This window comes from Salvia hispanica, chromosome 1, assembly GCF_023119035.1.
Source record: "Salvia hispanica cultivar TCC Black 2014 chromosome 1, UniMelb_Shisp_WGS_1.0, whole genome shotgun sequence".
NCBI classification, from domain to species: Eukaryota; Viridiplantae; Streptophyta; class Magnoliopsida; order Lamiales; family Lamiaceae; genus Salvia; species Salvia hispanica.
In genome coordinates this window covers 44,971,634-44,998,435 of record NC_062965.1, presented here as the reverse complement: position 1 = coordinate 44,998,435, position 26,802 = coordinate 44,971,634, and the positions used below count along the sequence as shown (strand labels likewise).

Here is a 26,802-nt window from a genome sequence, read left to right as displayed (position 1 = left end):
TAAATTGCTTCTAAAATAATGAACTTTCACAATAGTTTGATTTTTTCCATGAACAATAAAAGTTGCGTCAAAAATCATGAACTTTGAACTATTTTTGACGCAACTTTTAAAGTTCATGGGAAAAACCAAACTATTGTGAAAGTTCATGATTTTAGAAGCAAGTTACCCTTAAAAATACTGCCCTCTCTCCACGATTAATTGACACCAATTTCTCTTTTTATCCGTACACAAGTAATTGATACTCTTACTATTTTTAGTACTGGATTTCACGTTCCAATAACTTATCATACTCACATTTTATTATAAAACTAATACTGCATCTGTATCAAGTCTCAAGGTACTTGAATTGTATTTCTTTTTGGATTGTCCCAAGATAGTTGAATTATTTCTTTTTTGGTAAAAGCTTTTCCTCTTACTCACTCTTTTTTATCTTTCTTACTTTATTTTCTCAACACATCAATTTCTTAAATTCTGTATGCAAAAGAAATGATACAACTACTTTAGAACAGAGAAAATATATAAAAATATGATTCACCTTCTGCTAAATTTTTCAATCCATTTTTATATTTGTGCCAAATTGAAATGACTTAATTAATCGGGACATGGGAGTAACTAAATAAGAAGTTATATTTATAAAAATATAAATTGAGAAATCTTATAATGATTGGGTTTATAGATATAGTGAGTATACCCGTTTCCCACAATGTTCATTAAAAGCATATTCGTTACCTTTTTTACCTTCATGTTATACCTTCCATGATTTTGTCATCAAACGCAGAGTGAAAGGGAAGTAAACATGAAGCAAAACGCGCGGTGAAATCAGAATCTGATTTTCCATCAGAATTGATCTCCAATAAAGAACCAAGCAGAAGCGGGGAAGAAGGAAAATAAATAGAAAAAAAAAATGGAAAAAGTGATGAATATATTGAAGCCGAAGCCCAATCCACAGCAATTGCTCCGAGATTGGCAGCGTCGCCTCCGCCAAGAGTGCCGCAATATTGAACGCCAAATCCGAGGTCCTTATTTTCTATGTTTGCATTTAATCGCGAGGGTTTTGTTCGGTTGTGTGTGTATTCAAGGAAAAAATTGAAGTGTTTGGAGATTTTGGGGTAATTTTTATCGGTGGGTTTTGGTTAGATATACAGAGGGAAGAGAAGAATGTGCAGAAGGCGATCAAAGAGGCAGCTAAGCGGAATGACATGGGTTCAGCTAAGGTGCTTTTTTTTACCATTTTCATTTTATCTGTTGTGAATTTTTATCTCTAATGGATAATTCGACTTATGATTGTAATGGTGATTTGGAATTTGGGGAGATCGATTGAGGATTTCCTCTTTCTTTCTCTCTTAACCTTTTTAGGTTTTATTTTTCCCATTAATCTCATTGGGGAATTAGGTCATACTATGTTTTTAAAGGTTTTGAATCTTTGTTTGGTGTTTACGATTCGTTTTGAACTATGTATTGCCTGTATTATGTGGGAATACTTCAGCTGAATCAGTAAATTATGTAAATGGTCATTGATGGATTATTAAGGCTTACATATAACTAGTTGATGATTTACTCACGAGTGATGTTTTTGTTGATTACATCTCAAGCAGGCGCTTGCAAAAGAACTTGTGAGATCTCGGAAAACTGTGAATCGCCTTTATGAGAACAAAGCTCAGTTGAATTCGATATCAATGCATCTCGGAGAAAGTGTTGGTATGGGCTTTTGCTCTTCACTTTTTTCTTGCTTTTGATTTGTTTCGAATTCATTTAGATCCTTTCGGATGAAGTGATAGGCAATACATAAGTTATAAAGTGCTTGTAAATCATGTATTTGTTGTCTATCAAGTGCTTGAATAGGTTTTCAGTTTGGGTCCTGCATTTTCCTCCTTGATAGTCAGTGCTGATCCGCTGCCATTTACATAATGGTTCTCTTTTTATTTTTATTTTTATTTTTTATTGTGATGTGTTTCATCATATCTATTGTTTGGATAGGGGACGATGATAGTATTTTAGAAAACACATGTGCATTTTCAGATTGTCATAGTGCACGTATGCTGGAAACTTTTGCAATTAGCTTATGCAGCAAATATTTTTATATTTGGAGGCAAGTTGGGCTACTCTCACTTTAACTTCTTGTGTCTTAAAGACAAAGTTGAAAAAATCAAAAAAGAAACTTCATATGTCAGATCGTAAGTGACTATAAGCTCATTATTGAGTTCTTGCAGAAGCATGCCCATACACACAAAAAAAAAATTGCTGTCAACCATCATATAGTGGTGCTTCGAGTTTCTTTGCCTTCTAATTTTGGTACATTGAACATGGCTGGCTGCTCTCTTTTTATTTCTTCATACTCTCTTAAACTCAAAATTGATAAATGGAAAGTAAACTTACAATTTCTAGTTAATGCATCTCTTGCCTTATAGTAAAAGAGAGGGGTGGGTAAGAAGGAAGTCCCTCTGCTGACAAAGTTTACTTTTTTTTCTCAAAGGGTTAAGGGTTTTATGTTTTTTGTTCTTTTACCCGAGGGGACATTTTCCTTTCTATCTTTCCTTGATTTTTCACTTTTGATTCTCAGCTGTAGCTCGAACTGTGGGACATTTGTCCAAAAGTGCTGAAGTGATGAAGATGGTCAATAATCTGATGAAGGCTCCACAAATGGCTGTGACAATGCAAGAATTTAGTAAAGAAATGACCAAGGTAATTTTGCTTTGTCTGCTGTATAGTCACGTACAAATCGGGCTGATATTCTGATGTAGGTTTGGCTTTCTTATAGTGATATTGCTTGTTAGCGAAGTCGTTGAGGCTGTGAAAATTAGAAACACTAGGAAGTAAAAGAGGTAGATATTATGCGTCTCTATATCTCTTCAAGTCAGTAGAGTTGAGGCATCTCACAAATTGACAACCAACACGTAAGAAATCTAGCCAAAGATGGGTGCTTTAAAATCAAGGAATAAAATATATGAATCCACCATAAGGTTGTTGGAAATATATAGGATATATGTTGGAGGAATAATTTAGTTTGGAGGAAATATTTGAGAGGAGGATGAGTGGAATATGTAGGAAATGGTTTAGGAGATGTTTTGATGTGGGGAAGGAAAGAACACTCAATTTCTCAAACTTTCACAACTTCTCAACTTATACAAAATGTTACAACTCTCCCCTATTTATAGGGATTCACTTCATATTCTAGAATTCTCTATAATATTTTATATCTAGATTTTTTCTCCATAAAAATCTAGATATTTTCCTAACATTCTAGGAAATTCTACTAAAATATCTAAATATTTTAATACATCCTCATTCTAGAGAATTCTACAAAATATCTATAATCTAGAGAATTCTCTTAAAATATCTAGATATTTTAATACCTACTAATATCTAGATAATTCTACTACAAAATCAAGTTTAATTATTTATTCCAACAAAGGTGTGCCTCTCGCCTGAGTTTGTCTATACAAGATTAATATACTAACTAATGACTTCCTACCTTATTTAAGTATGACCTAATACCTAAGGGCCTCAAATCCCATGATCCCATATATCATTGGCCCTTGCAATAATTAAATAGCAATGTCGTAAATAATATCTTCTCTACTGCTATGCTAAAACAGTCCCGATATGCAGGCTGCTCCCCATTACTTGCAAACGCTGACTACAATCACTTAATTAGGGCTAGATTTTCAAAACAATGACTTCTTAAGCATTGTTCGTGGAATTTCTTTGGTGTATGTGAAGATTTTTGTTAGTTTAGTCTTGATTTAGGCATTCACATAATCTGGTCTCGTATAAGTGGAAGTGTGAGGAGGAGGATGATGACATTAACTAGCCTTGACGAATCATCAAGTATTGAGGTTCTGTGTCTTTGCAGGCTGGTGTGATTGAGGAGATGGTCAATGAGGCCGTTGATGATGCACTGGATTCTGAGGACATTGAAGAGGAGACCGAGGAAGAAATTGACAAGGTTCTAACAGCCATTGCCGGAGAGACTGCCGCACAACTTCCTGAAGCCGTTAGGAAGCAGAAACTCAAGCAACCTGCCACGAGTGAGGACGTAGAGGTATCTTTTCAAAGATGTTCTTTATTGCATCTCCATCTCATCGTGTATTTATGTCATCGTATGTTATTTCTTATGATATGAAACTACTGGAGGACGTAGAGTTATATTTTAATAGATTTTCTGTCTTGCATCTCCCTCTTATCGTGTATTCATATGAAACTACAGGAAAATGTCGATGACGAGGAAGAGATGGAAGAGATACGAGCTCGCCTTGCCAGAGTTCGTTCCTAGGTCCTGACCTCACTCAAATCTTGCCATTCGATAAAATTACACTTATTATAATATGTGCAAAAATATGATTCTTGATATCATATATGTATGAGAAAGAAATATCCTTGCGTCTTCTACGAGAAGATCAAGATTTCATCTTTGTACACATATTGTCCTTTCTACATGTCTCTTTTCTTGTCAATTCTTGAATGGTGCCTGTGGGGTCCGTTTCTAATGTTTAAGTTACCATTTCTTTTCTTGTCTAATGTTTAATTTACCATTTTTTCTTATCAATTCTTGAATGGAGTATGTTGGGCCGATATCAAATTGACTTGATAACGATCCAATCCGCACGATTTGTCACCCCTAGTTTTAAATGAGTACTTGCAACATTTAAATACGAGCCTAACTACTATATAACACTACAGATTCAAGCCTAATAATACAAGAGACTGTTGATTAGGAAGACGCATTAAAAGATTATTCTAGTGAAACACTGGCAATTGTAATAATGGATTCGATACAAACATAGCAAAGTTTCAATGTAGTATTTCCGCAATGCGGTAGAGATTATCCAATCTACATTAAGTTAAAGTATTCGACGCATGGTTACACATGTACCATGAATTTGGTGCTCTCTCTATGTACAGTTTAAAGGGAGATAAATCTACTAGTACAAGAAAGAAGAGGAGATTCAGATAGCCACTCACAACAACGGTATGCATCAGGATATGCTATGCGAGGGGGGTGTCAAAGCACATTTTACTTGAGGCAAATTCGAGCAGCCATCTCAGTGCCGGAAAGTCCTCACCACTTGCTCAATCCGTCTTCGACATAGTGGACAGTTTGTCAAGTGCGAAGAACATGTCATACAACAGCACATATGGCCACACCTGCAAACAATCAACCTTAGATTCAATGGTGATGGATTCTCGAGAGACCAGGTGTGAAAAGGGTTTATGACAAGAACGTACGGGACAAAAACTGAATTGTATTCTTGCTCCAAACATATCACACATAAATCTGGCATGAGTCTGTCTTTATTGGTGTTGTTGTCTGACCCACTCTCAGCCTTGCCATTTAAATCTGCTATTGTAAGACAAGGAACATGCAGAAGATATGATTTGTACGTTGATACATAAAGGAACCGTGAATAAAAGGGACGCCAGACAAGGATTCAGCACTTACCTCCTTCGTCTTGCCCAGCAGCCTTCTTAGCTGCAGCAGCAAGAACCCTGCAGGGGATCATCGTCTTAGAAACTTTAAAAAACTCAAACAAGAAAGACCTGTATCAATTACCTCTTTCGCATTTCCCAATGACGTCTTCTCTCCATGATAAATTGGAATGCATGCTTAGCAACAAGATAAACCCCGAATAATGAGAGACCCAATGATGCAAACTTGTACAATCTGAGGGAATAAACAATATTCAGAATATATAAGTGTTGGGTTGCAATTGTAAACTCATCTCACATTGGTGAACAAGAAAAATTGCGATCAATATATGAGTGTTTCACCAACTCCATTAAAGTGATGCCTTTTGGGAAGTGGCCTTAAACAAAACCGTAGAGACTTGTCCCAAAACGGACAACATCATACCAATGTTAAGTTTGGGTATGCATCACCGAACCCTCACATTACGGTGAATTAAAGCAAAATACTTAAAAGTTACTACACCACTAAGCTTCAGCAATTTGGTTCCAGGTGAGTATGTCCACAGAAGTTAGAGGGAGATGATCAAACCTTGACCATTTCCCAAGATTTGCAATCAGTTGATCAATAGTTTTGTCAGAGACATAAAAAGGGCCTTTATGTGGTCGCTGGATTCGAACCGACCCAATATCATCCTTAACAGCCTGACAATGGAAGAAAAGAGAGCACTTAGCAACAGAAAACAACTTCTGAAAAAAAGAAGAAAATTTTTGAGCATTTTAGACAACTATTCCCAACAATCCTAATTACTGTCCTAGTTGCAAAGCAAAGCCCAATACATATTTTATATATATGTTTCTAAGATTTCATCATTTCTGGTTTCAGAAGTTGAAGTTGGCCGTCCATTTCCTCTAAAAGAGTTAAAGAATAAATAAATAGAAGCAGTGCATATACCTCGCCGACAATTGTCAAGGGCGTGCCAGTAGGAAGGACACGTTCAATTCTCTTGACTCCAAGCATCTAAGCAAATAATACTACATCACTACAGAGTTCAAAACTGTGTCTTTGCAATTGCAACAAGTATATATATATATAAAGAACAATCTGAACCTTTAGGCCCTGAAGATAATCCAATGTTCCACGCACTAGTGATCGTCCAGACTCCTCAAACACTTCACTTCCTACTGTAAGTACCAAACCTGTGGCACCACGTCCTCCAACAACGTGTACACGACTTGTACCATCATCCTAGCACGTAAAAGAGTATACCCGTCGTCACATAACTCTATACCCCAAGTTTTAAAGCATGACATACAGGTTTCAAGCTATTTTAGAAAATTCTGCATATTACAAGAAAGACCTATGGGTTTGTATTTTATACTAAAAGTGAGCCCAGAGATAAGAGAGCCAAAGCTTACAAGATACCAGGGAACTTCTTTACACATGGACAACATCAAAGCTGAATCTTGTATCCAAGATCCGGCATCATTGTGTTTCAGAAAATGCTGCTCTGCCTGGAACATAAAAGGATATTTTCTCAGTAATGGTTTTGTGATCTTAAAGCTATAACTAAATTCATGGTGACTTAGTCCATGTACCGTCTGTTCCACAATTACACCCCGTAAACCACTGTACTCGCAATTAATAGGTGTCTCCGAACCAACCCTCCCTGACACAGAGACAACCAGCGGCAGCACTTTGCTTGCAGCATCCAATAATTGAGCTGAAAAATGAAGCAGTTGATAAATTTTCAATGACATCATAATATCATACATTGTGTCCCAGCTTATTGTTAATCACTTTATCGGTTACTTAGCCAGAAAAGATCCAACTAAAATTCTAATCTTTGCCACCAGGATTCAATGATTCATGATCAAGTGAAATTAAAAAGCGCAATTTTGCCTCCAGAAAACAAAATGAATAATAAGCAGATTACATACACAGTCAGTCATAACAACTAACGTTTTGAGGCTACAGCAAGCAGCAGAAATTCAAAGAAAATAAACAAAAAAAAAAAAAGCTTCAAAAATTAACTAACCCAAGTCCTTCAACTGATTCACTCGAGTGACAGACTTCAGAACATCAGCATCTCTAAACACACCAAAACAAAAAAAATGCTACAATCAAACAATGTTTCTCCTCAGAAAGAAAATCGACAAGTTTTCTCCAAAAGAATTAAAAAAAAAACTAAAAACAATCAAATCAATCAACCTTCCACTGCTCCTCCCCAGAAGATATAGCGCGGCAGCACTCAGGCAACACGTAATTCCCCCAACCGGAATCATCTCCGACAAAACTAAATAACTAATCTTACAAAAAAATTCAATCCGAATTGTACTGATCGACGTATATTATTCAGCTTGTCCTCGACCAAATTCCCAAGCATCCACAGCCCCCAATCAAACTGAATATTTGGCGATTGACAAATACAGAAAAAAAAAAAAAAAAAAAAAAAAAAAAAAAAAAAAAAAAAAGTAGAAATAGAATTGCAATAAAAAGGTGAAAGAAATCGATTTGAAAGTAGAACTGAATATACGGAACAAAAGACAGGGCACTGTAGTTTGATTGAAGATGAAAAGCTATAGCTTGTAGATGGTGATGAAGAATAGAGAAAAGCGGTTGCATAAGAGACGTGGTGCTGCAGAGAGCACAGAATCAGATCCCGACACCAAATTCCAGACCAAAGCAACCATTTATCGAACAAAATCGCTACGCGACTTTCTTCTACACGTAAAAGTCGTGTTGTGAATTCCAAAGAAGGATAGAGTCATCATCATATTCATACCAATAAATTACTACACCTTTATCCATTTACTTGGACTTGGGCCTTCATTGACCAAAAGCCCATGAATGATAACTCGGAGCAGGATCCATACGCTGTCGTTTTGCGAACCCGGAAAAGCCCTAGCTAATTTCTAAAACCCTGATATCCAAAAACCTTTCTTCTTCTTCACCTTCCTCAAAGTCTTACCTCATTCTCTCTCATCTCTCTACATCACTGCTTCACTCAGCTACTGCAGCAAATGGCCTCGGTGGCGCTCAGGAACTTAAATTCGAAGCGACTGTTCACACTCTCTCCCCAAATTTACTCATCATGCTGCCGAGGATCCGCCCTCGCCGCGCCCTTCCCCGTTTCCGAATCGCCGATAGGTTCTCAACAGATGCTCAATCCGTGGTGGAGATCCATGGCCACCTTTACCCGGACGTAATTATGTTTTACCTTCTATTTGCATATGTTCCCCCTTTTCTGCTATTAGCATTTCGGTGTCATGTGATGGAACATTTCATAATCAAATTAACTTGTGGTTGTTATAGAATTTTATTCTGGTGATGAAATTTGGAGGATGGGGATGTGATTATGAGCATCTGATCTGTATTTGCCTATTTGGAGTAGAAGGATGGATATTGAGATCGTAAAATTTTTGTTCATTTGATTGTTGATGACAGAAAACCTCATGTCAATGTGGGAACCATTGGGCATGTTGACCATGGAAAGACCACCTTAACTGCAGCTATTACCAAGGTAGGATGTGAAAAGAATAGGAGAATTTAACCTTTAATCGTGTTGTTCAATAGTAATTTTAAATAAAAACTCAGATAGCTTGTGTAGTTCTAATATCTGTTGAAATTCATTTGCTTTATGTGTATAAAGGTCTTAGCAGAAGAAGGGAAGGCGAAAGCTATTGCCTTTGATGAAATTGATAAAGCCCCTGAAGAGAAGAAGAGAGGGATTACAATTGCTACGGTGGGCTCTTATTTGCTGTTTTATGTTTCCTTTTCCACTGACGCTCAGTTACAAGTGTAACTAGATTCACTTAATGTGTATGTTATTGTTGCAGGCCCATGTGGAGTATGAGACTGTAAAGAGGCATTATGCTCATGTAGATTGCCCAGGGCATGCTGATTATGTTAAAGTGAGATATAAAAAACTAACTTATGTTGTTATTTGAAACAATTTTGTTAAAGCTATTTATCTTCTCTGGTTATTTGGCCATCTTTAACTTATATGTATATGCTCTCTGGAGATAAGGCTGGGATTATAGCTATGTATTCTATAAGATTTCAGAGAAATATCCTTTAGTATGTGACTATGTGTACAAGCTACACTTTTTCCATCGTGATTTGGCTTTGTTTACTTCCTTGATTTTCTCCCCCACCCCACCACCCACAAGAATATAATGTGATGAAGAAACTATGTACTTGCTAGGATTGTTTCGGTATCAGCAAAGATATAAGAAATGAACATGTCCACTACAATGCACGTCCGGGTTTCCTTATATCAATTTTAAACCTAGTTGAACCATCCCTCTTTTAATAAATATCATATGATGAAAAGGTCTATTAGTTAGATGTGTTAGCACAATCAAGTGATAACTTGCATGATGTCTAATTGTTATGAGTATTAATATTTACTATAGGAGATGCAACAGTTATCGTATGATGTCCTTTTTGTGCTTCAATGTTGTTTGTGAATTACTTAGGTTTGTGGTCAGTTGGCTTATTATATTAAAAATGTAAATTGATTCTTTATGTGATGTGACTTTGACATTTAAATTCATAAGAAGAACTAAACTCATCCTAGTAAAATATAGAGATAAAGCAATGCTATGGAAATCATAAATAGCTCCCAAATGTATGCTGCTTGTGAAATTTGGATTTTAATGAAATTGAAAATGTTTAAGTGCTAAACTCAATAATTTTATGCAAGGGCAAACTTGAAATGAATTTCAGGGTATTTGTTTTGTATCTGCTGTCTCATGTTATTTTTGGTACTCATCATACTCTAACAATAATCAGAATATGATTACTGGAGCTGCTCAAATGGATGGGGGTATTCTCGTTGTATCTGCACCAGATGGACCAATGCCACAAACTAAAGAACACATTCTGCTCGCTCGCCAGGTTTGATTTTGAACATGAAATGCAAATATAAACCTTACTATTTGCTGCTTGTTTTGTAGTAGTATCAACCTTTACGCATACTGCAGGTTGGTGTGCCATCGCTTGTATGCTTCCTGAATAAGGTTGATGCCGTTGATGACCCAGAACTGCTGGAACTTGTGGAAATGGAGCTACGTGGTAAGTCAGAATTTTTAGAAAATGAATTTTTGTATTCCATTTGTAGATACTCTTCTTTGACATGACCAAATAATATTCGCAGAATTGCTTAGCTTCTACAAGTTCCCCGGGGATGACATTCCCATTGTCCGAGGATCAGCTTTGTCTGCGTTGGAGGGTAAAAATGAAGAAATTGGGAAAAAGGCTATTTTAAAGTTAATGGATGCTGTAGATTCGTACATCCCTGATCCCGTACGCCAACTTGATAAATCTTTCTTGATGCCCGTTGAAGATGTTTTTACCATTCAGGTACTAAGCATTCCTCACCTTTGTATGCCAAGCAAGCCATTTCTTATCAAAATTTCCTATAAGATTTTATAAGATGCATTTTATCATCTATTAATCAATCATGTGAGTGGGTCATTGTTGAAAACTTGAAATATTTGCTTATTAGATAATCATGAGATCTTGTTAAGTGTAAAATGCAAAGTTTTCTTTAAGATACTGCAACTACCTTTGAACCTTTTGTAATCTTTGCTATCTTCATCTTGGCATATCAAAGGGGCGTGGAACTGTTGCAACTGGCCGTGTGGAACAGGGTGTAATCAAACCTGGGGAGGAAGTGGAAATTTTAGGGCTGTCTCAGGTGAATAATCTGATCTGTGTTGATGCTCCCTCTCTCTCTCTCTGTCCTAATTACTTGTCATACTACACTCGAACTGCTGAAACTATGTTACTGAAGTTTTTGCTTCTTGATGTCCTGTTCTTTTTTCTTTCTAACTACTGAAATATTGTTACTCTTATATACTAATGTCATTTTCTCAGCACATCTAACTTCAGGATCTCCTTTATTTTTTTCCAAAACTGTTGTGTTGCGTGTTATTAATTAGGGTTCTGAAATCGTATACTCGTAAAGTAGTAACATAGAAAACTGGGTCATTATGACACATCTCTCTCTGCTACAGAACAAACTTAAAACTACAGTGACTGGTGTGGAGATGTTCAAGAAGACTTTGGATTATGGCCAGGTAAGGATTATTGTTGTTTGCTTTTGTTGTTTGCTTTTGGCATTGTATTGCCACGTGGCATGTGTTGACAAAATTTACCTTTTGCTAGGCTGGTGACAATGTGGGTCTGCTTCTACGAGGCTTGAAACGTGATGATGTCCAAAGAGGGATGGTTAGTACTACCACTCATGGGAAATTGTGTTTGGTTCAGAGTTCCCAATCTTGGATATGCTATCATTTTACTGTCACGTCAAACTTCTGCCTTGATATGCTATCATTTTTTCACAATTTCATTTTCCAACACCAAGGCACTTGCATATAAGGGTGTGGGTGTTTAGTTCAGAGTTCCCAATCTTGGATTTTGTTTGGTGAACTGATGGATAGTTTAATACTAGAAATTGTTAAAATTTTGGATTCACCTAATCTGCTTATATAACAGTGGCTTTTATATCATACTAATATATATGACTTCCTACCCTGCTCATTAAAAATAAACTTGACCATGTCCCACACTAGTTCTCTGTCTTATGCTTATGTCCTTCATTTAACCCAAATTACAGTTCACCATTCCACTGTGGGAGTATTGGGCCCATTGTACTTTATTAACCATGTATCAGATACCTTAGCACCCATGACCCAACTGAGATAGAACCCAAGCCGATATTTGCATAGCCTTATACTAGACACATCCCTTCTTTCGTGCATATTAAAGTTGATACTAAATACTTAATCGCCTTTGAACTCATTAATAACTCCTGTCTATGGCACCTGCTATATCTTTGATTCATATATTTTGTGGATCTTTTGTTTAGGTAATTGCAAAACCAAATACCATTAAAACGTACACAAGATTTGAGGCAGAGATTTATGTCCTCACAAAAGAGGAAGGAGGTCGCCACACTGCTTTCTTCTCGAATTACAAACCTCAATTCTACTTGAGAACAGCTGATGTCACTGGTACAGTCGAGTTGCCCGAAAATGTAAAGATGGTTATGCCTGGGGACAATGTAACTGCTGTCTTTGAGCTTATTTACCCAGTTCCTCTCGAAGCAGGTAAGATATTGTGCATGTTTTACGGAACCATGAATATTTATTTTCTGTAGCAGTTGCTCCTAACCCGAATTTGTTTGAATTTCATTTACCTTTGGTCCAATATGTTCTTGAGTCATTGGTTCATGATATCCTCTCGTTGATGGCAGGACAAAGATTCGCCCTGAGGGAAGGTGGCCGAACTGTTGGTGCCGGAGTTGTTTCAAAAGTTATGAGCTGATACAGTTTATAATCGTCAGAACGTTTTAATTTACCCTGCATTTTTATTTTTTTTTGCAAGCTGCTGGCGTTGAGCACAATTTGTTGTATTGACTTGCTTTGTCCATAAAGTTTCAATCGTGTATTTCTAAAATATCACCTGTAACATTAATAATTAATTTTGCCCTGCGTTGTTAACTTACTAACTGATTTGCTTTGCTCGATTATTACAAAAATAAACAGTGAAATGTGTAGGGCATCTTCCTCGTCAAATTTTGATTATTGGATCATTCATGCTGAGGAATAGTCAGCGGGTACTGATCAGGGTTTTGTTCCGTCGATGGTTGAACTGTAACCGGCTTGCTTAACTATGTCGGCTGTCACGGGCTTTGCCTGGTTGAGGTTTGAAATATATTCCCTTTGTTTCATAATAAATATCACACTTGATTGATAACAAAATATTTTAGGAGTTATTTTGTGTGAGAATATATTTTTATATATTAATGTGACATTGATAAAATTGTGACTTTTTTTTTTATGGGACAACTTAAAAAAAAAGTTCTTTTTGGTACAAACTAAAAAGAAAAGTGTAATGGACAAGGGGGTATGTTTTATCATGCCAACATTAACGTTTGAAAAGTTACCTTGTGTAACTTTCACATAGAAATGAATATTGAGAGCATCCACAATAAGGGACGTCCGCACGCCCTAGCCACAGGCTAGCGGCTAGGGCGTGGCGGATTGTTCGCTATTGCGTTAGGCTAACACAGCGGACGAACAGGCGACGGATGAGAGGTCGGGCGCGGACTAACTGATTAGTCTATCGCTGGCCGCCTATTGCGCGGTGAGTGATAGGCTAACCGATTTTTTTTTTAATTTTTTTATTTATACTTTATATTTATAACTCATTGCACTTCATTTTTTATAAACACCAACAATTAAAATAAATTAATTGTATTTGTCAATTTATTTGCTAGGCTAAGGCATGCCTAGGCTATAGTTTGGTTAGCCTATGGCTAGGACGTGGAAAGGGCATAATGGTGTAGCAGGACGAGTATTTTGGCTAAACTATTGCTATTGCTATCCTTATTGTGGATGTTGAAATCAAGTATATATGCATAGGAAAAGATTACTGTTACCCTTTTTTAGATGAAAATAAGGGTGGTCCTTAAAATTCATTCACACCCGTCTGTAGTTTTGAATATCCACATATATTACGATTTGTGACCATTATTAGTTTTATTACATTATAAATTGTTTTTTTGGTAAGATTCATACGAAAAACTTCACATGATAGAACAAAGCATTCATCTTTGGACCAAAATTTATACATTTACAATGCTGTGTAGTAGAATGTTGTCATCAAATTAGCTCCACTTGAGTATGATGATTGAAATCTATGCAGCAAAAGCCACATACCTCCTTTCTCTTAACCAGGGCTACACTGCCTTGAGAGCGACAACGGCCACCAATGTGATTGCCCTGAAGTAGATGTCTTTCAAGTTCCTGTCCAAAACACTCACCATTTCCTCTTCTCTGCCATCGCCTTTGCTAGAGGTTTTGCTAATAGAGACAACGGTATCCCTCAGCCTGTTGACGGCCCAAGAGAGCCACACGAGACCTAAGCCCAACCCGGTGCTCAAAATCTTGGACGCGCACAAGGGCAGCCGATTGCAGGCCACTCTGCAGAGAACTGATAAGACGACAGCAATACCTGTCCCGGCAATGCTGGCTGAGAACTGGGTAAGAAGTCGAGGCAACTGGGGACCGGATTTCTTCAACGAGAGGATTGTGTTTCCACCAGGCTGCTTCCTGTCCATAATTATGGATAGAAGACTTTCGCAAGCATGAAGGGAGCTGTTGCTGTAGGCATCCCTCGTCATCTTCTTCTTCCGTGGTGTCTTTTCCTTCACTTTGTCATGGCTGCAAAAATCGAGCTTACATGAGCAACGTGCAATTTTGCGTAGCAGTCATCAATGAGCTGAACAATAAGCATGCTCGTCATGTCCTATCTTTGAGATCATTTCTTGAAAAGCAAAACTACCAAAATATTGCTTCAAAACGAGATAGTAAATCATTGCGACTTGCTAGCATCTTTTTATATATGATGTCGTGTAAGTCATTAAATTATTCGCGTTACTGTAAGAAAATATCATCAAATCTTTAGAGCAACATTGATGCTTAAAGATCTCGACTAATTGAATGCAAGCGCGATATTACCTCTTGGGAAACCTAACTTTCTCAGGTGCGACTTTTGATGCATTAGTACCAGCACTTGCTTTTCTTCGCCTGTTCACGAAGAAACACTGGTGAGATTCACAAAGAATTTAACTGCACGGGACAATATCTTATGAAAATAAACAGTAACAATGTTTGAATCCTGAGAGGCGACAGCCTCAGTCGAAAGACAGCAAGTCTCAGCATCAATGGAACTCTTGCCATGCAACTATCGAGAAACAATTTCGTAGACGAGTTAGAGTGAAGAGCAGACTGAATACCTTTCAAAATAAGGGACCAGCAACGTCTGCCTACTGGATTTATTCGTGTTCTTGAGTGAATGAATGTCGGAGATGATTGAAAGCATATCAGCCATTTCAGTGCTGGTATAGCTTCTATCATCAACTAAGTCCAACGACGGCTCCTTGAAATAAAGTTCCTTAGTTGGGTATACAAGATTCTGCATAGGTTGGCCTTCGTATCTAAGCTGAGGCACATCTGCAATAGGTGACTGAGATCCCGTTAAATCATAGAACATCGGAAAGTTCAGCAAGGGATCTTCATCTTCAATTGATCCAGACGTAAGCAGCTTCAAGATCTTCTCTTGCCTTGCACATCGTTCAACAATCCCAAAGCCAAAAAGCACAGAATCAAGGCTGGTGTCTGTCTTAAAAAAAACAAAGAGCAAATCAGTATATATTTATTTCAACACCATCAAAATCCAAGTCTAAATTATAAGTATAATTCTTGACAATATATTATCTTACGATGCAGTTGCAAACACAGTTCAGATATACGGACCTTCAAAATCAACGACCGCAGGCCTCCTACACATCAAGTCAAATCTGAATGAGTGGTTGAAGTCCAAGAATCCACAAGGGGATCTCCACTCCTCCTTTTGCAGCCCACTTAGACTGAACGAAAGGGGATCAACAAGGTCTTGTCTCGATCCGTTATAGGGGGATAAATGATGAAATTCCTGCAGCATACGTTACACGAGAAGTCATAAGCAAGAGCTCGACACAAAAAGGCAATAACACGAAGATGAGGACCACGAGATGCCAAGACACAAACGGACATAGCTAGACGAGGAATCCATACATCCCTTCACAACTCGATGAACTCAATAGGCAGAGACATATTCCAGAGGAACATACATATGCAACAAACGCAACACACACACACACTTATATTGCTCCAAAACAAGAATTCACTACAATTGAGGCTTAATAGATATCATAACCACGGGAAAACACTAAAATGAATTAAGCTAAAAACATATGTACTCCGGAACACAAGAATTGGAACAAAAATAACCAATCATCACGATCAAAATCCTATCTTGAAGCACAGTAAGAAAACAAAACAAAAGGGAAATAGAGAGAGAGAATCCTCACATTGGAACTCCTGCAGAAAGCAAGTTCTTGATGGAAAGCAGCCCCCAGTCCGTGAGGAGGGTAGCAGCCATGCGAAGCCATCAAACAGAGCTCTACCATATCTCTCTCTCTCTCTCTCTCTCTGTGAAGAAAACGGATAATCAAGATTGGTGTAACATGTTATAAGGGTGTCATCTTGATTTGGCTTATCCTCCGCTGCACCTCTAATTTCGCCCAGATTTTTATTCCCCCTTTAGATTTGGAGCTGCTGATCACACGAAATTAGATTTAGTGATTAATTGGAGTTTGTGGTGTGAGCTCGCCTTGGGATTCCGAATTCGGACAAAGCTATGTCCTAGTCTTCAATTCAAGTTTGGATTCTTCCGCCCTCAGCCGTTAATCTTCCTAACTAATTTGATTTTATTGCACATAAATAAATAATGTTTTATTATGTGGACCGGGCTGGGACTAGCTACAATTCTACAAAATCAACAAATAAGAAGGATGGATTATGTGAAGTCTATTGAAGAGTTAAATTCTTAAATTCTGCAAGAGCTATGGTAGTGAAATTTTGAAGGATGTTAGGAGTGTACAAGTTTTTGAAGTGGAAGGCAATAAAACGAGCCTTAGTTCTTAAGATGTTTTTCCTCTATTAAATATGTTGAGAATTTGAGTTATCAAAAAGTAAATTCTTATTGATATTGTTAAAATCTATGTCTAGTTAAAGGATTTTGACCAATTATAATTTTAACGAGAGATTTAATTTTGTGAAATTAAATAATATAGCGTCGATCTACGTTCGGAGTAGATAACCGTAATTCCCGGTGAATGAGAAATAATGGATTAAAGTTGTGCAAATTGCAAACTAATTAAATGGGCTATGAGAGAAGCTAGGAGATTAATTAAGAAAGCTCCACATTGAAAGTTACAAGTTACAACCTTATTAACCAAGTATTTAATAAGAAAGATTATTCCCACGCAAGCGCGCGCCGCCGCGAGCCCGTGCCCTTGGATCTTGGCAATTGGTCTTTGGCCCTGGTCGTGGGGCTCGGTGCTTGGGTTCTAGTTCTTTTTAGACCACCACCGTTTCCACATCAGCGAGCAAGCCAAGCGGGATGACACCTCGTCAGTGTGACGCGATAAAGCCAACGTGGTCGTGAACGAACCTAGACGCGTCTAGGTTCAACCTCTCCAGCTCCGTAACGGTTGTAACACTCGGCGATTACTAGACTCACAATGATGACAACAATCATGGTTGTTGACCCCTGCAGTGGGCTATGCCAATAAATAGGCTAGTCATCCCATGCATTCCACACCAATTCACAAAGCATTCACAGCATAAGCTGTCTCCCTCTTTGCATTGTCTTTCTGTCGAAGCTCTGCCCTCTCCTCCATCCAGTTCGCCAGAGCTCTGTTGATAGCAGTGTTGCTTCACCAGAGACGTAGCCGTTTTATCTTTGAGGACGAAACGTCAATTCGAGAGCACTACCGAGGCGTATCTCGTCTTGCGGAAAGAGGACTCCTCGACTCGGCTAGCTTCTGTTTACGGTTTAGTTGTTTCGATTTTCCTTATAACTCAATTTCAGTTCTTTCAAGTTGTATTCCTTCTTTTGGGTTGTATTATGCCCGGCTTTTATCTCTCGTAATCCAGAAACAAACAGATATTTTTTTATAAAATATTAAGAAGCATGGCTCAGATCCAATCCAGCATTAAGTTAATTCATCATTTGCATATGGAGCTAGTCTTGACTCACACGCAATTATAGAATTGTTATGCAATTAGCATCTTAATTATCAATAAATCATCCTCCCTAATTGTATTTCATGGTGTAAATAAACTTTTATTTTAGTGAATAATGCATTTCCACTCGTGAGTTGCTTAAGTTGGTTTGATTGGGTAAGAGCATAGGTTTGGATAATCTAAATATCCTTGATTAAAAACTCTTAACAAGTAGTAGTACTATTATTATTTATAGATAACCTTTTGCTAATAGATCTAATAAGAAAGACACTATGTTGGTGTGGTAACATTTGAAAGTAAAAAGACATTTGTAGGAGTAAAAATTATACACGTGAATATATGATGAGCTTTAAGCCTTTAATTACAAGATGTTGACAAACTGAGGTAGGTGACCATCCTCACTCGGTCGTGAGGCACAATTTATTTAATGAATAAATAATTAATTAGTTAAAATCATATAATGACCTTACAATGGAGTATTATGAAGTGGTTAGTTAGGTAGATCATGAATTAAAACCTTTTATTCACCAAATGATGCAGCAAGACATTTCTGGAAAGTTTGAAGTTTGAACATTGAATAATTAACGAATTCATTGACCGACTTGCAACTATCAGCAGCCCATTGACAAGTTGTTTTCGTATTCATATTTGTACACAAACAATCAATAGTGTGTACAAATTTAGTTGGTCAAGCACATGAGAAATAGGTCTCATTTTATTATATTGGGATTGGGAGGTTAAAAAAAAATAATCTCATTTAAAAAATGGACAATCTCTCCTTATATTTCATTTTTTCTCATTCTCTTTCTTACTTTTTCCGTCTATTTTACTTCCTCTGTTCCATATAATTTGACCCAATATTCCACTTTGACCCGTCCTATAGGGGTGGCAAATCGTGCGTGTCGGGTCGTTATCGTGTCGACACGATAACGACACGAACACGATAACAACAAACACGAACACGACCCGTTAAGAAAACCTCAAACACGAACACGAACACGACCCGCTACTCCTCTCAGACACCAACACGACACTGAACACGACACGAACCCATTAACGACACGAACACGCTTCGGATCAACACATACACCTAACACGACACGAACCCATTAATGACACTTTAAAATAAGTATTGAAAAATGAAAATAATAATAATAATACTATTAAAATATTATGTGTTAATAAGAATAATAGTATTAAAATATGAAATTTTAGTGTCCTTAATGGGTCGACCCGATAAGGATACGAACACGATAAGTTCTGACCCAAACCCATTAATTTAGGGGTGGCAAATCGTGCGTGTCCGGTCGTTATCGTGTCGACACGATAACGGCACGAACTGTGATAACAGCAAACACGAACACGAACCCGTTAAGCTACCCTCAGACACGAACACGAACACGACCCGTTACCCTCAGTACACGAACACGACACGAACCCTTTATCACGAACTCCATTAACGGCACTAACCGCTTCGGGTCAACACGACACCTAACACGACACGAACCCATTAATGACACGAAAATAAGTATTGAAAAATGAAAATAATAATAATAATACTATTAAAATATTATGTGTTAATAAGAATAATAGTATTAAAATATTATGTGTTAGCGGATAACACGAACACGACACGAACACGCATTGTTAACGGATAACACGAACCCGACATGAACACGACACGAAATTTTCGTGTCTTTAATGGAAGTCGACCGATAAGGACACGAACACGATAAGGTCTCGACCCAAACCCATTAATTTCGTGCCGGTTCGTGTCGTGTTATCGTGTCGTGTCAAAATTTGCCAGCTAACTCATTCTTGATAGTGGACCTCATATTCCACTAACTCATTCTTACTCACATTTTATTATAAAACTAATACTTTAAAAGCAGACCCACATCCCACCAACTTTTTCAACTTATTTTCCATTAGATTTCTTTAAACTCTTGCTGGATCAAAGTGTCCCAAATTATATAGGACGAAGGGAGTACCATTTTTGCAATTTACTCTTAAAAATATACTTTTCGTTTGGAAAAAGCTTCTTTTTTTAGCTTGTCACATTAAATATTACATATTTCTATTTTTAAAAAAAGTTTTCTCTCGGATTAATTTAAATATATATTTTCAAGCTCCACTTAATACATAAAATATAATTTCATAAAATCTTATGTCATTATACAAGTATGACGTCGTGGCTGAAGTAGAATTAAAGACACCATATGAGTTAAAATTAGAAAATCTTCCAATTTAACCGGGGCTGGCCACGAGGATGGGTCCAATTTTGTGCGGTTCATATTTACCACGCGCCATGCATCGTCAATCTCTACTCCCAACTCATGTCACCACCACAAATCTGGAGTGCCATAATACCAGAGAGCCCAAAATCACTCTTTTTCTAATATATACTCTCTCCGTCCTACAAAAGATGTTACATTTGGGGGACGGTACGAGCATTTTAGGAGGTTTTGTTTTATGTGTTAAATGGAGAGAGAAAATATAATTTTTATATTCAAATGTGAGAGAGAACTTTTTTTAAAAGGGAAAATATGACATCTTTTGTGGGACAAACTAAAAAGGAAAGTGTGACATCTTTTGTGACACGGAGGGAGTACTGCTTTATTACTCCCTCCGACCCCCAAAATTCGTCACCATTTGATCTGGCACGAGTTTTAAGAAATGTAATAGAAAGTGGACTGAAAAAGTTAGTGGGATGTGGGTCCTACTTTTATATATTAGTTTTATAATAAAATGTGAGTGTGAATGGGTTAGTGGAATTTATGGTCCACTACCAAAAATGGTAAAAGTGAAAGGTGATAAATTTGAAGGGACGAACGGAAATGGAAATAAATGATAAATTTCCAGGAAAGATGGAGTAATATATTAATTGAAAAATCTTTGTCCATTTTAAATTACTTACTTCTCATGTAAATTCAAAAATAGAACTATAAAACCCTACTCATGATCCTAGCTATCCTGTTATTGTTCATAGTATAATTAATCATCGACCTATTTATTACTCTATTTAGCTATGGAAGTATCAAATGTTTTGTTTTCTCTAGTACATGATCCTACAATTAGATAGATGGCTAGGTGGTGTTCAATTTTTTAGATGAATAGTATTAAGATATAACTTAAGATTGAGTTATGAGATTATTTTAGTCACATTAAGTTGGTGAGCTGTAATTTATTATTTCATGATTATCTATTTAAGATTGAATTGAGGGATTGAATCTCATGAACCAAACAGACTACATATTTAATTTTGAGATACAATCTTGTAATAATACCCTCTTCGTCCCCAAAAAACATACACTCTGGGATGGACACGAATTTTAATATAAAATTGATAAAATAAAAGAGGCAGAGAGGAAAAATACTTAAAGTATTGTTAGTGAAAAATTGATCACGTCTCGAAAGAAGATTTTATAAAATTCAAAAGTACGTATTCTTATAAAATGGAGTAAAAAATTAAAAGTGCATGGATGCAGTATATTAATGTAGTGAAAAATCAAAAAAGTAATGCAACTGGTCTAGGCATCCAATTATTTGAGATTTGATCCTACATTGGAGAAATGAGCCAATGAGACATCGCCAAGTATATGACAGACTATCAAAAAGCAATTTTTAGGTGCCACTCCATTTCTATTTATAGTGGTGGTCCATTTTTCTTCTGGCTCTTTACCACACTCTCTCTCTATAAAACCTCCCTCTCTTTCTCTCTCTAGAATAGTTCCGGCCTTCCTCGTCGGCTCCATTCCGGAACCTACAATTCGAGGAATTTCTCGCGTCAATTCCAATTCAAACGCCGAGAATTCCTCGCGATCTCCCCGCCCCTTGAAAACCTAGAATTCATTCTCTCTAGTCCACTTCCAGTCCAAATTCGCCCCAATTCACCTAGATCCGACCCCGATTCCCCTCTGCGTCGCAGCAGAATCTGGCCGAGAACAATCCCAATTGTTTTACATTCCAATTAATTGCCCCATCACGATCGTGAGAGTGGGATAATGGGCAGGTTCAACAAGGACACAGCGGAGCCCTCATCATCACTGGCGGAGACAACGTCGACCTCGAAGACGGAGACGGTTAATGGCTCACACGATTTTAAGATCACCGGGTATTCGTTGTCGAAGGGAATTGGGGTTGGGAAGTACATAGCGTCGGATACGTTTACGGTTGGTGGGTATTCGTGGGCAGTTTATTTCTATCCTGATGGAAAGAGCGCGGAGGATAATGCTACTCACGTTTCGCTATTCATCGCCTTAGCTAGTGAGGGCACCGATGTTAGGGCACTCTTTGAGCTGACTCTCTTGGATCAAAGTGGAAGGGAGAGGCACAAGGTTCATAGCCATTTTGGTAGGGCGTTGGAGACGGGACCTTATACTCTTAGATACAGAGGGAGCATGTGGTGGGTTTTTCATTATTCTATTAGTGAGTTTTGTTGTCAATTTTTTTTCTTGCTTGTGAAATTTAATTGAATGCCAAGTGTAAATGTATCCCTTTTTTCTTGCGCGTTAATATTGGGGGATATGTATACAGGAAAAAGTGAGATGGACTAGTTGGACAAGTATGCTAGCTATCTTCAGTAAGATTACTGTCTGCTTTTGTGTGTGGTGTATATTATGTGTAGTGCATATGTTTTGTTCATGCTTATTGTGTGTGGTTTTCCTGTGCTGCCTTCAAAAATTTTGTATATTTGTTGACAATTCATGAAGAGATCGATATTTGTTGATTGTGGTATAGAACAAGGTGACAAAGTAATGTGTTGTAAAAAAAAGGAGAGGATAGTAAATTTTTAAAGCTCAAATTTTGCTGCAGGGGTTACAAAAGGTTTTACAAAAGAACTGCTCTTGAGGCATCCGATTACCTGAAAAATGATTGCCTTCACGTGCATTGCTGTGTTGGTGTTGTTACGTCGCACACAGAGGGACCTAAGATCTACTCGATTCCAGTTTCCCCATCAAACATTGGCCTGCATTTCGGGCAGCTGCTAGAAAGCGGAAAAGGGACTGATGTAAATTTTGAAGTTGATGGAGAAGCTTTTTCTGCTCACAAGGTGATTCTTGCTGCTCGATCACCTGTCTTCAGAGCTCAATTATATGGTCCGATGAAGGATCAAAATACGGAGTGTATAAAGATTGAAGATGTGGAGCCACCTATATTTAAGGTATTCTGCATACTAATCATTAGTTGTACCTTGAGTTATGAATCTTAATTATTAGTTCTACTTTCTCTAAATATATTGCTTCTATGTTAAATTTTGACCAATTGCAAATCAAGAAATCATTTGCTCCGGTGGAGCTTCTTCTATTTAATTGCTTAAACAGAGAACTAATTATCAGTTTCGAAAGTGCTTTGCGGAGCTTATAAGCTCTTTGGAATAGCTCATGAGATGCTTTAAAGTTCAAGCATTTCTCCTCAGATGAATAGTGTAAAATCGCACACTTTTCCTACCACAATTTATCTAGTACTTAGGTTCTTATATGGATTATTTTGATAATCTTTAGACTCAACCATGACATATAGTCAGTGCAGTGTCCACTTCCTGGTGCTGGTACTTGTATAATGTAAATGGCGTAAACCTCTCGACTTTAAAGTGCATATTGAAGTTGATATTGCAAGCTAGTGCCCTAGCTATTCGTGATATGTTGCTCACTTTCTATACAAGCAAAAACGAAGTTGATACATTTATCTATGAAAGGAATTTGGTAAATTTTTCCTTGAGTGATGCATCGGGCATAGTGGCATGTATGAGAAGCATGAGAGAGATGCCTCTTGGAGGTCCTTATCTTGTTCTCTTTTAATACCTGTTTGTGAATGAAGAACTTTTTGCCTGTTCCTTCCTTCTTAGTTATGTTTACTCGTTAAATTCATTATATATCAGCAAAATTTTGGGTTACATTTTCTCTGCAAATTTTTAGTATTGTTGTGTTTTATTGACAGTTATTATATTTTATTTTCCTACCTTGCAGGCCCTGCTTCATTGGATGTACTGGGATGCACTTCCTGACTTTGAAGAGCTAACTGGGTTAAACTCAAAAGGGGCCTCGACCTTGATGTTTCAGCATATGCTTGCTGCTGCTGATCGGTATGGTTTAGAAAGGTTGAGGTTGCTCTGTGAGGTTAACCTTTGTGAAGATGTTGCTATCAATACTGTTGCAACAACATTAGCACTTGCAGAACAGCACCACTGTTTCCAGCTGAAATCAGTCTGTCTCAAATTCGTCGCTCTTCCTGAAAATCTTAGAGGTAAATATTGAGATTGCAATGTATTTTAGTTCCAGAATATAACATGAAATTGCACAGATCTGGATGCACGAGGGATTGAATAACTTTGGTGCAAATAAATAGTATGTCAAAATAGTGTTTCTGTAGTGATACTGGTTGTAAGTCTGTAACAATATATCTTTCTACATTTGCATGTTGACCAATAGCAAACAACCTGAAATCTCATGCACCTTGTGGTTCTCTCATCATTGTGTGGTTGTCTGAGTTCTTAAGATTGCTGAGTACAGAGTACTACATATCCAAGAATTTTGTTGGTATACTGATCTTCATAACACCATTGCAGGATAATTATGATAGCTTTGCTTTCAGAACCATTTTGCATGGTTGGGTTGCCATTTGGTCCTAAAATTTATCAAATTGATTGTTGAGATTTTATCACTCTTTTCTTTGTATGTTATGATAATTGTTTATAAGATGTCTTTGTTTTCTCCTAAAGCAAAGGTAGTCTTAAAAACCTAACTGATGTGGAATGGCCTCTGATAAGGATGATCTCTTTTTTGCAGCGGTCATGCAGACAGATGGTTTTGACTACCTTAAAGAAAGCTGTCCACATGTGATCACCGAGTTATTGGAGTATGTTGCCAGGATCAATGAACACTCTATTGCTGTTGGCAGAGTAGGGATCGAAGGTATTCTAGACGGAGGTGATGTCAATGGCAAACGCGTCAAACAAAGAATGTAAGAAGTCAGTCGCAATTGCCTAGTGATTTCCAATAGCTGAGTAAGAAAATACATTAGATCCCTCTTTAGGGTTTACTAGAAATATATTTTCTGGCTTCTGGTCGTGTTCAATACAGGTGTAAATGATATGCTTCCCTTTATTGTAATCTGAGATGGATCTCTACAGAGCATGAACTCAACGCCCTTTGCCATAAAATTGTAAGATGTGTATGGTTCGCCTTGCAAAACTAAGAACGTACTTCTGTAATTGATATTTTTCCCAACTTTTTTGACAGAAGTAATTTGTCATATTGTTCAGTGCCTTGATTCAGTTTTGTGTTCCTTATAGAATTGGTTGTGTGGCACATATACACGTACATATGTGGGTGCAATGGTATATTTTGGCACTAAAATTGGTGTGTATGGTGCTGAGCTAAAGTTTTATTTTACACCAAATTTGGTTTAACAATTTTGATTCAGCACTAAATCATAAAAATCTGAAACCGTTGCTAATTCAGTTGTTATTCCTTGGATATGCTACTTTGTTGCTAATCATAAAAGACTAGTACTTTATATCCTACTATTGATTAGTAATATTGGTTGAAGATGGATGTTTCGATAACACAAATTGGGTTGGATATAATATAGCTTAATAAATGACCTTTCATACCAAGTCACTAAATTTGATGATAACTCGTCAAAAATTTGTGTTATGGCTCAGAGATTATGGTTTAGTAACTCAACTGATGCGACACCAATATTGAACATAAGTGATAGTGTAACACATAATCGACGAAATCATCCAATTAACCAAATATTTAATTTGATAATTATTTATTACCCCAAACCTAATATCGGATCAATTATTTCACTGTCTTCTGCAATTCGTAAAACAAAAACAAAATTTTAATCGTAGATTACTTATTAGAGCATCCGCAATGGTCGGCTAGCGATCGGCTAGCCGATTCGTCGCGCTGGCCGATCGGCTAGCCGAACCATTGCAGTCGGTCAGCGCAAAATCGGCGAGCGGATCGGCGTGGGCTCGCCGATCGCTCGTCGCTGGCCGAAACGCTAGCCGATCGGCTAGCCGCCATTGTGGAGGCCCGATCGGCCAACGCCGATTTTCGATTTTTTTTTTTTAAATCATATATAAACGCGATTTTCGTTTCATTTTCATTTGCACCACTTGTTTTAACGAGTTTTCTCTCTCTCTAACTTTCTGTTCAAGAGCATCATCGAGCGATGGATCACGCGGGTGGTAGCGGTAGCGGTAGTGGTGGGGATCCTGAGGAATACGAACGGAGGATGAACGAGGCTATGGAGGCCTACATGAACCGCGGGATGGAGCGGTACATGCGTATGGTGGAACAGCAGGCGATACCTCGCCCTCCACGAGTTGTCCACCACCGAGCAAAGTGATTGATCGGGATCACGCCGCTGCACATCAGCGGCTGTACGACGACTACTTTGCAGAGAACCCGCGGTTTCCCGCCAACATGTTCCGGCGGCGTTTCAGAATGCGCAGGGAGTTGTTTATGCGCATCGTTAGGGCATTGGAGCGTCAATATATGTGTTTCCGCTTCAGGCACGATGCGGTTGCAGACCCGGCCACACCCCTATCCAAAAGTGCACGGCGGCAATCGGGCAGTTGGCCTACGGAGGCGCGGCAGGACATGTGGGATGAGTACCTCCACATCGGTGAGTCGTCGGCCCTGAAATGTCTGAAGGAGTTCCGTGGGGGCGTGATCGGCATTTTCGGTGAGCGGTACCTTCGAAGCCCTACTCCCGAAGATTGTCGGAATTTGA

General features: G+C 37.8%; 5 protein-coding genes across 6 annotated transcripts; 3 read left to right on the top strand and 2 right to left on the bottom strand.

Moving 5' to 3' along the window:
* Positions 1–710: 710 nt before the first annotated feature.
* LOC125202624 (vacuolar protein sorting-associated protein 24 homolog 1-like) lies at positions 711–4,511 on the top strand. The gene is made up of 6 exons (XM_048101067.1): positions 711–1,016; positions 1,138–1,214; positions 1,596–1,698; positions 2,561–2,682; positions 3,854–4,042; positions 4,208–4,511. Exons 1-6 carry the CDS (start codon positions 905–907, stop codon positions 4,271–4,273), a joined length of 669 nt encoding a protein of 222 aa, XP_047957024.1. The 5' UTR covers positions 711–904; the 3' UTR covers positions 4,274–4,511.
* A 242-nt stretch (positions 4,512–4,753) lies between these two features.
* LOC125202623 (E3 ubiquitin-protein ligase SP1) lies at positions 4,754–8,093 on the bottom strand. 2 transcript variants are annotated; one of them, XM_048101065.1, is made up of 11 exons: positions 7,616–8,093; positions 7,443–7,495; positions 7,003–7,127; positions 6,823–6,918; positions 6,515–6,652; positions 6,359–6,424; positions 5,996–6,108; positions 5,552–5,662; positions 5,441–5,487; positions 5,227–5,341; positions 4,754–5,145 (listed from the first exon to the last, which is right to left on the bottom strand). In XM_048101065.1, exons 1-11 carry the CDS (start codon positions 7,687–7,689, stop codon positions 5,043–5,045), a joined length of 1,041 nt encoding a protein of 346 aa, XP_047957022.1. In that variant the 5' UTR covers positions 7,690–8,093; the 3' UTR covers positions 4,754–5,042. The 2 variants fall into 2 exon arrangements, with proteins under 2 accessions (XP_047957022.1, XP_047957023.1); XM_048101066.1 differs by having other exon boundaries at positions 5,227–5,338; positions 7,616–8,092.
* A 246-nt stretch (positions 8,094–8,339) lies between these two features.
* Positions 8,340–12,923, top strand: LOC125202619 (elongation factor Tu, mitochondrial-like). The gene is made up of 12 exons (XM_048101062.1): positions 8,340–8,609; positions 8,852–8,927; positions 9,057–9,149; positions 9,244–9,318; positions 10,202–10,306; positions 10,393–10,483; positions 10,566–10,771; positions 11,025–11,108; positions 11,428–11,490; positions 11,579–11,641; positions 12,282–12,522; positions 12,669–12,923. The coding sequence occupies exons 1-12, from the start codon at positions 8,428–8,430 to the stop codon at positions 12,737–12,739; spliced, it is 1,350 nt and encodes a 449-aa protein (XP_047957019.1). The 5' UTR covers positions 8,340–8,427; the 3' UTR covers positions 12,740–12,923.
* Positions 12,924–14,008: 1,085 nt separating this feature from the next.
* LOC125202620 lies at positions 14,009–16,641 on the bottom strand. The gene is made up of 5 exons (XM_048101063.1): positions 16,332–16,641; positions 15,736–15,913; positions 15,216–15,597; positions 14,938–15,006; positions 14,009–14,640 (listed from the first exon to the last, which is right to left on the bottom strand). Exons 1-5 carry the CDS (start codon positions 16,428–16,430, stop codon positions 14,157–14,159), a joined length of 1,212 nt encoding a protein of 403 aa, XP_047957020.1. The 5' UTR covers positions 16,431–16,641; the 3' UTR covers positions 14,009–14,156.
* A 5,083-nt stretch (positions 16,642–21,724) lies between these two features.
* Positions 21,725–25,327, top strand: LOC125202622 (BTB/POZ and MATH domain-containing protein 2-like). The gene is made up of 4 exons (XM_048101064.1): positions 21,725–22,456; positions 22,867–23,215; positions 24,021–24,297; positions 24,840–25,327. Exons 1-4 carry the CDS (start codon positions 22,056–22,058, stop codon positions 25,016–25,018), a joined length of 1,206 nt encoding a protein of 401 aa, XP_047957021.1. The 5' UTR covers positions 21,725–22,055; the 3' UTR covers positions 25,019–25,327.
* Positions 25,328–26,802: the final 1,475 nt, after the last annotated feature.

What these genes read in the sequence shown, in the direction of transcription:
- LOC125202624 (XM_048101067.1), top strand. Translation starts at nt 905, where the DNA reads ATGGAAAAAGTGATGAATATATTGAAGCCGAAGCCCAATCCACAGCAA. An exon ending in TATTGAACGCCAAATCCGAG is followed by an intron (nt 1,017 to 1,137) that starts GTCCTTATTTTC and finishes GGTTTTGGTTAG; the next exon opens with ATATACAGAGGGAAGAGAAG. An exon ending in TTAGTAAAGAAATGACCAAG is followed by an intron (nt 2,683 to 3,853) that starts GTAATTTTGCTT and finishes GTGTCTTTGCAG; the next exon opens with GCTGGTGTGATTGAGGAGAT.
- LOC125202620 (XM_048101063.1), bottom strand. Translation starts at nt 16,430, where the DNA reads ATGGTAGAGCTCTGTTTGATGGCTTCGCATGGCTGCTACCCTCCTCAC. An exon ending in CTTTCTGCAGGAGTTCCAAT is followed by an intron (nt 15,914 to 16,331) that starts GTGAGGATTCTC and finishes CGTATGCTGCAG; the next exon opens with GAATTTCATCATTTATCCCC. An exon ending in TGCGGTCGTTGATTTTGAAG is followed by an intron (nt 15,598 to 15,735) that starts GTCCGTATATCT and finishes TTTTTAAGACAG; the next exon opens with ACACCAGCCTTGATTCTGTG.
- LOC125202623 (XM_048101065.1), bottom strand. Translation starts at nt 7,689, where the DNA reads ATGATTCCGGTTGGGGGAATTACGTGTTGCCTGAGTGCTGCCGCGCTA. An exon ending in AAGAAGTTCCCTGGTATCTT is followed by an intron (nt 6,653 to 6,822) that starts GTAAGCTTTGGC and finishes TTTACGTGCTAG; the next exon opens with GATGATGGTACAAGTCGTGT. An exon ending in CATTGGGAAATGCGAAAGAG is followed by an intron (nt 5,488 to 5,551) that starts GTAATTGATACA and finishes GATCCCCTGCAG; the next exon opens with GGTTCTTGCTGCTGCAGCTA.
- LOC125202619 (XM_048101062.1), top strand. Translation starts at nt 8,428, where the DNA reads ATGGCCTCGGTGGCGCTCAGGAACTTAAATTCGAAGCGACTGTTCACA. An exon ending in TGTGGAAATGGAGCTACGTG is followed by an intron (nt 10,484 to 10,565) that starts GTAAGTCAGAAT and finishes TAATATTCGCAG; the next exon opens with AATTGCTTAGCTTCTACAAG. An exon ending in AGACTTTGGATTATGGCCAG is followed by an intron (nt 11,491 to 11,578) that starts GTAAGGATTATT and finishes ACCTTTTGCTAG; the next exon opens with GCTGGTGACAATGTGGGTCT.
- LOC125202622 (XM_048101064.1), top strand. Translation starts at nt 22,056, where the DNA reads ATGGGCAGGTTCAACAAGGACACAGCGGAGCCCTCATCATCACTGGCG. An exon ending in TGGAGCCACCTATATTTAAG is followed by an intron (nt 23,216 to 24,020) that starts GTATTCTGCATA and finishes CCTACCTTGCAG; the next exon opens with GCCCTGCTTCATTGGATGTA. An exon ending in TCTTCCTGAAAATCTTAGAG is followed by an intron (nt 24,298 to 24,839) that starts GTAAATATTGAG and finishes TCTTTTTTGCAG; the next exon opens with CGGTCATGCAGACAGATGGT.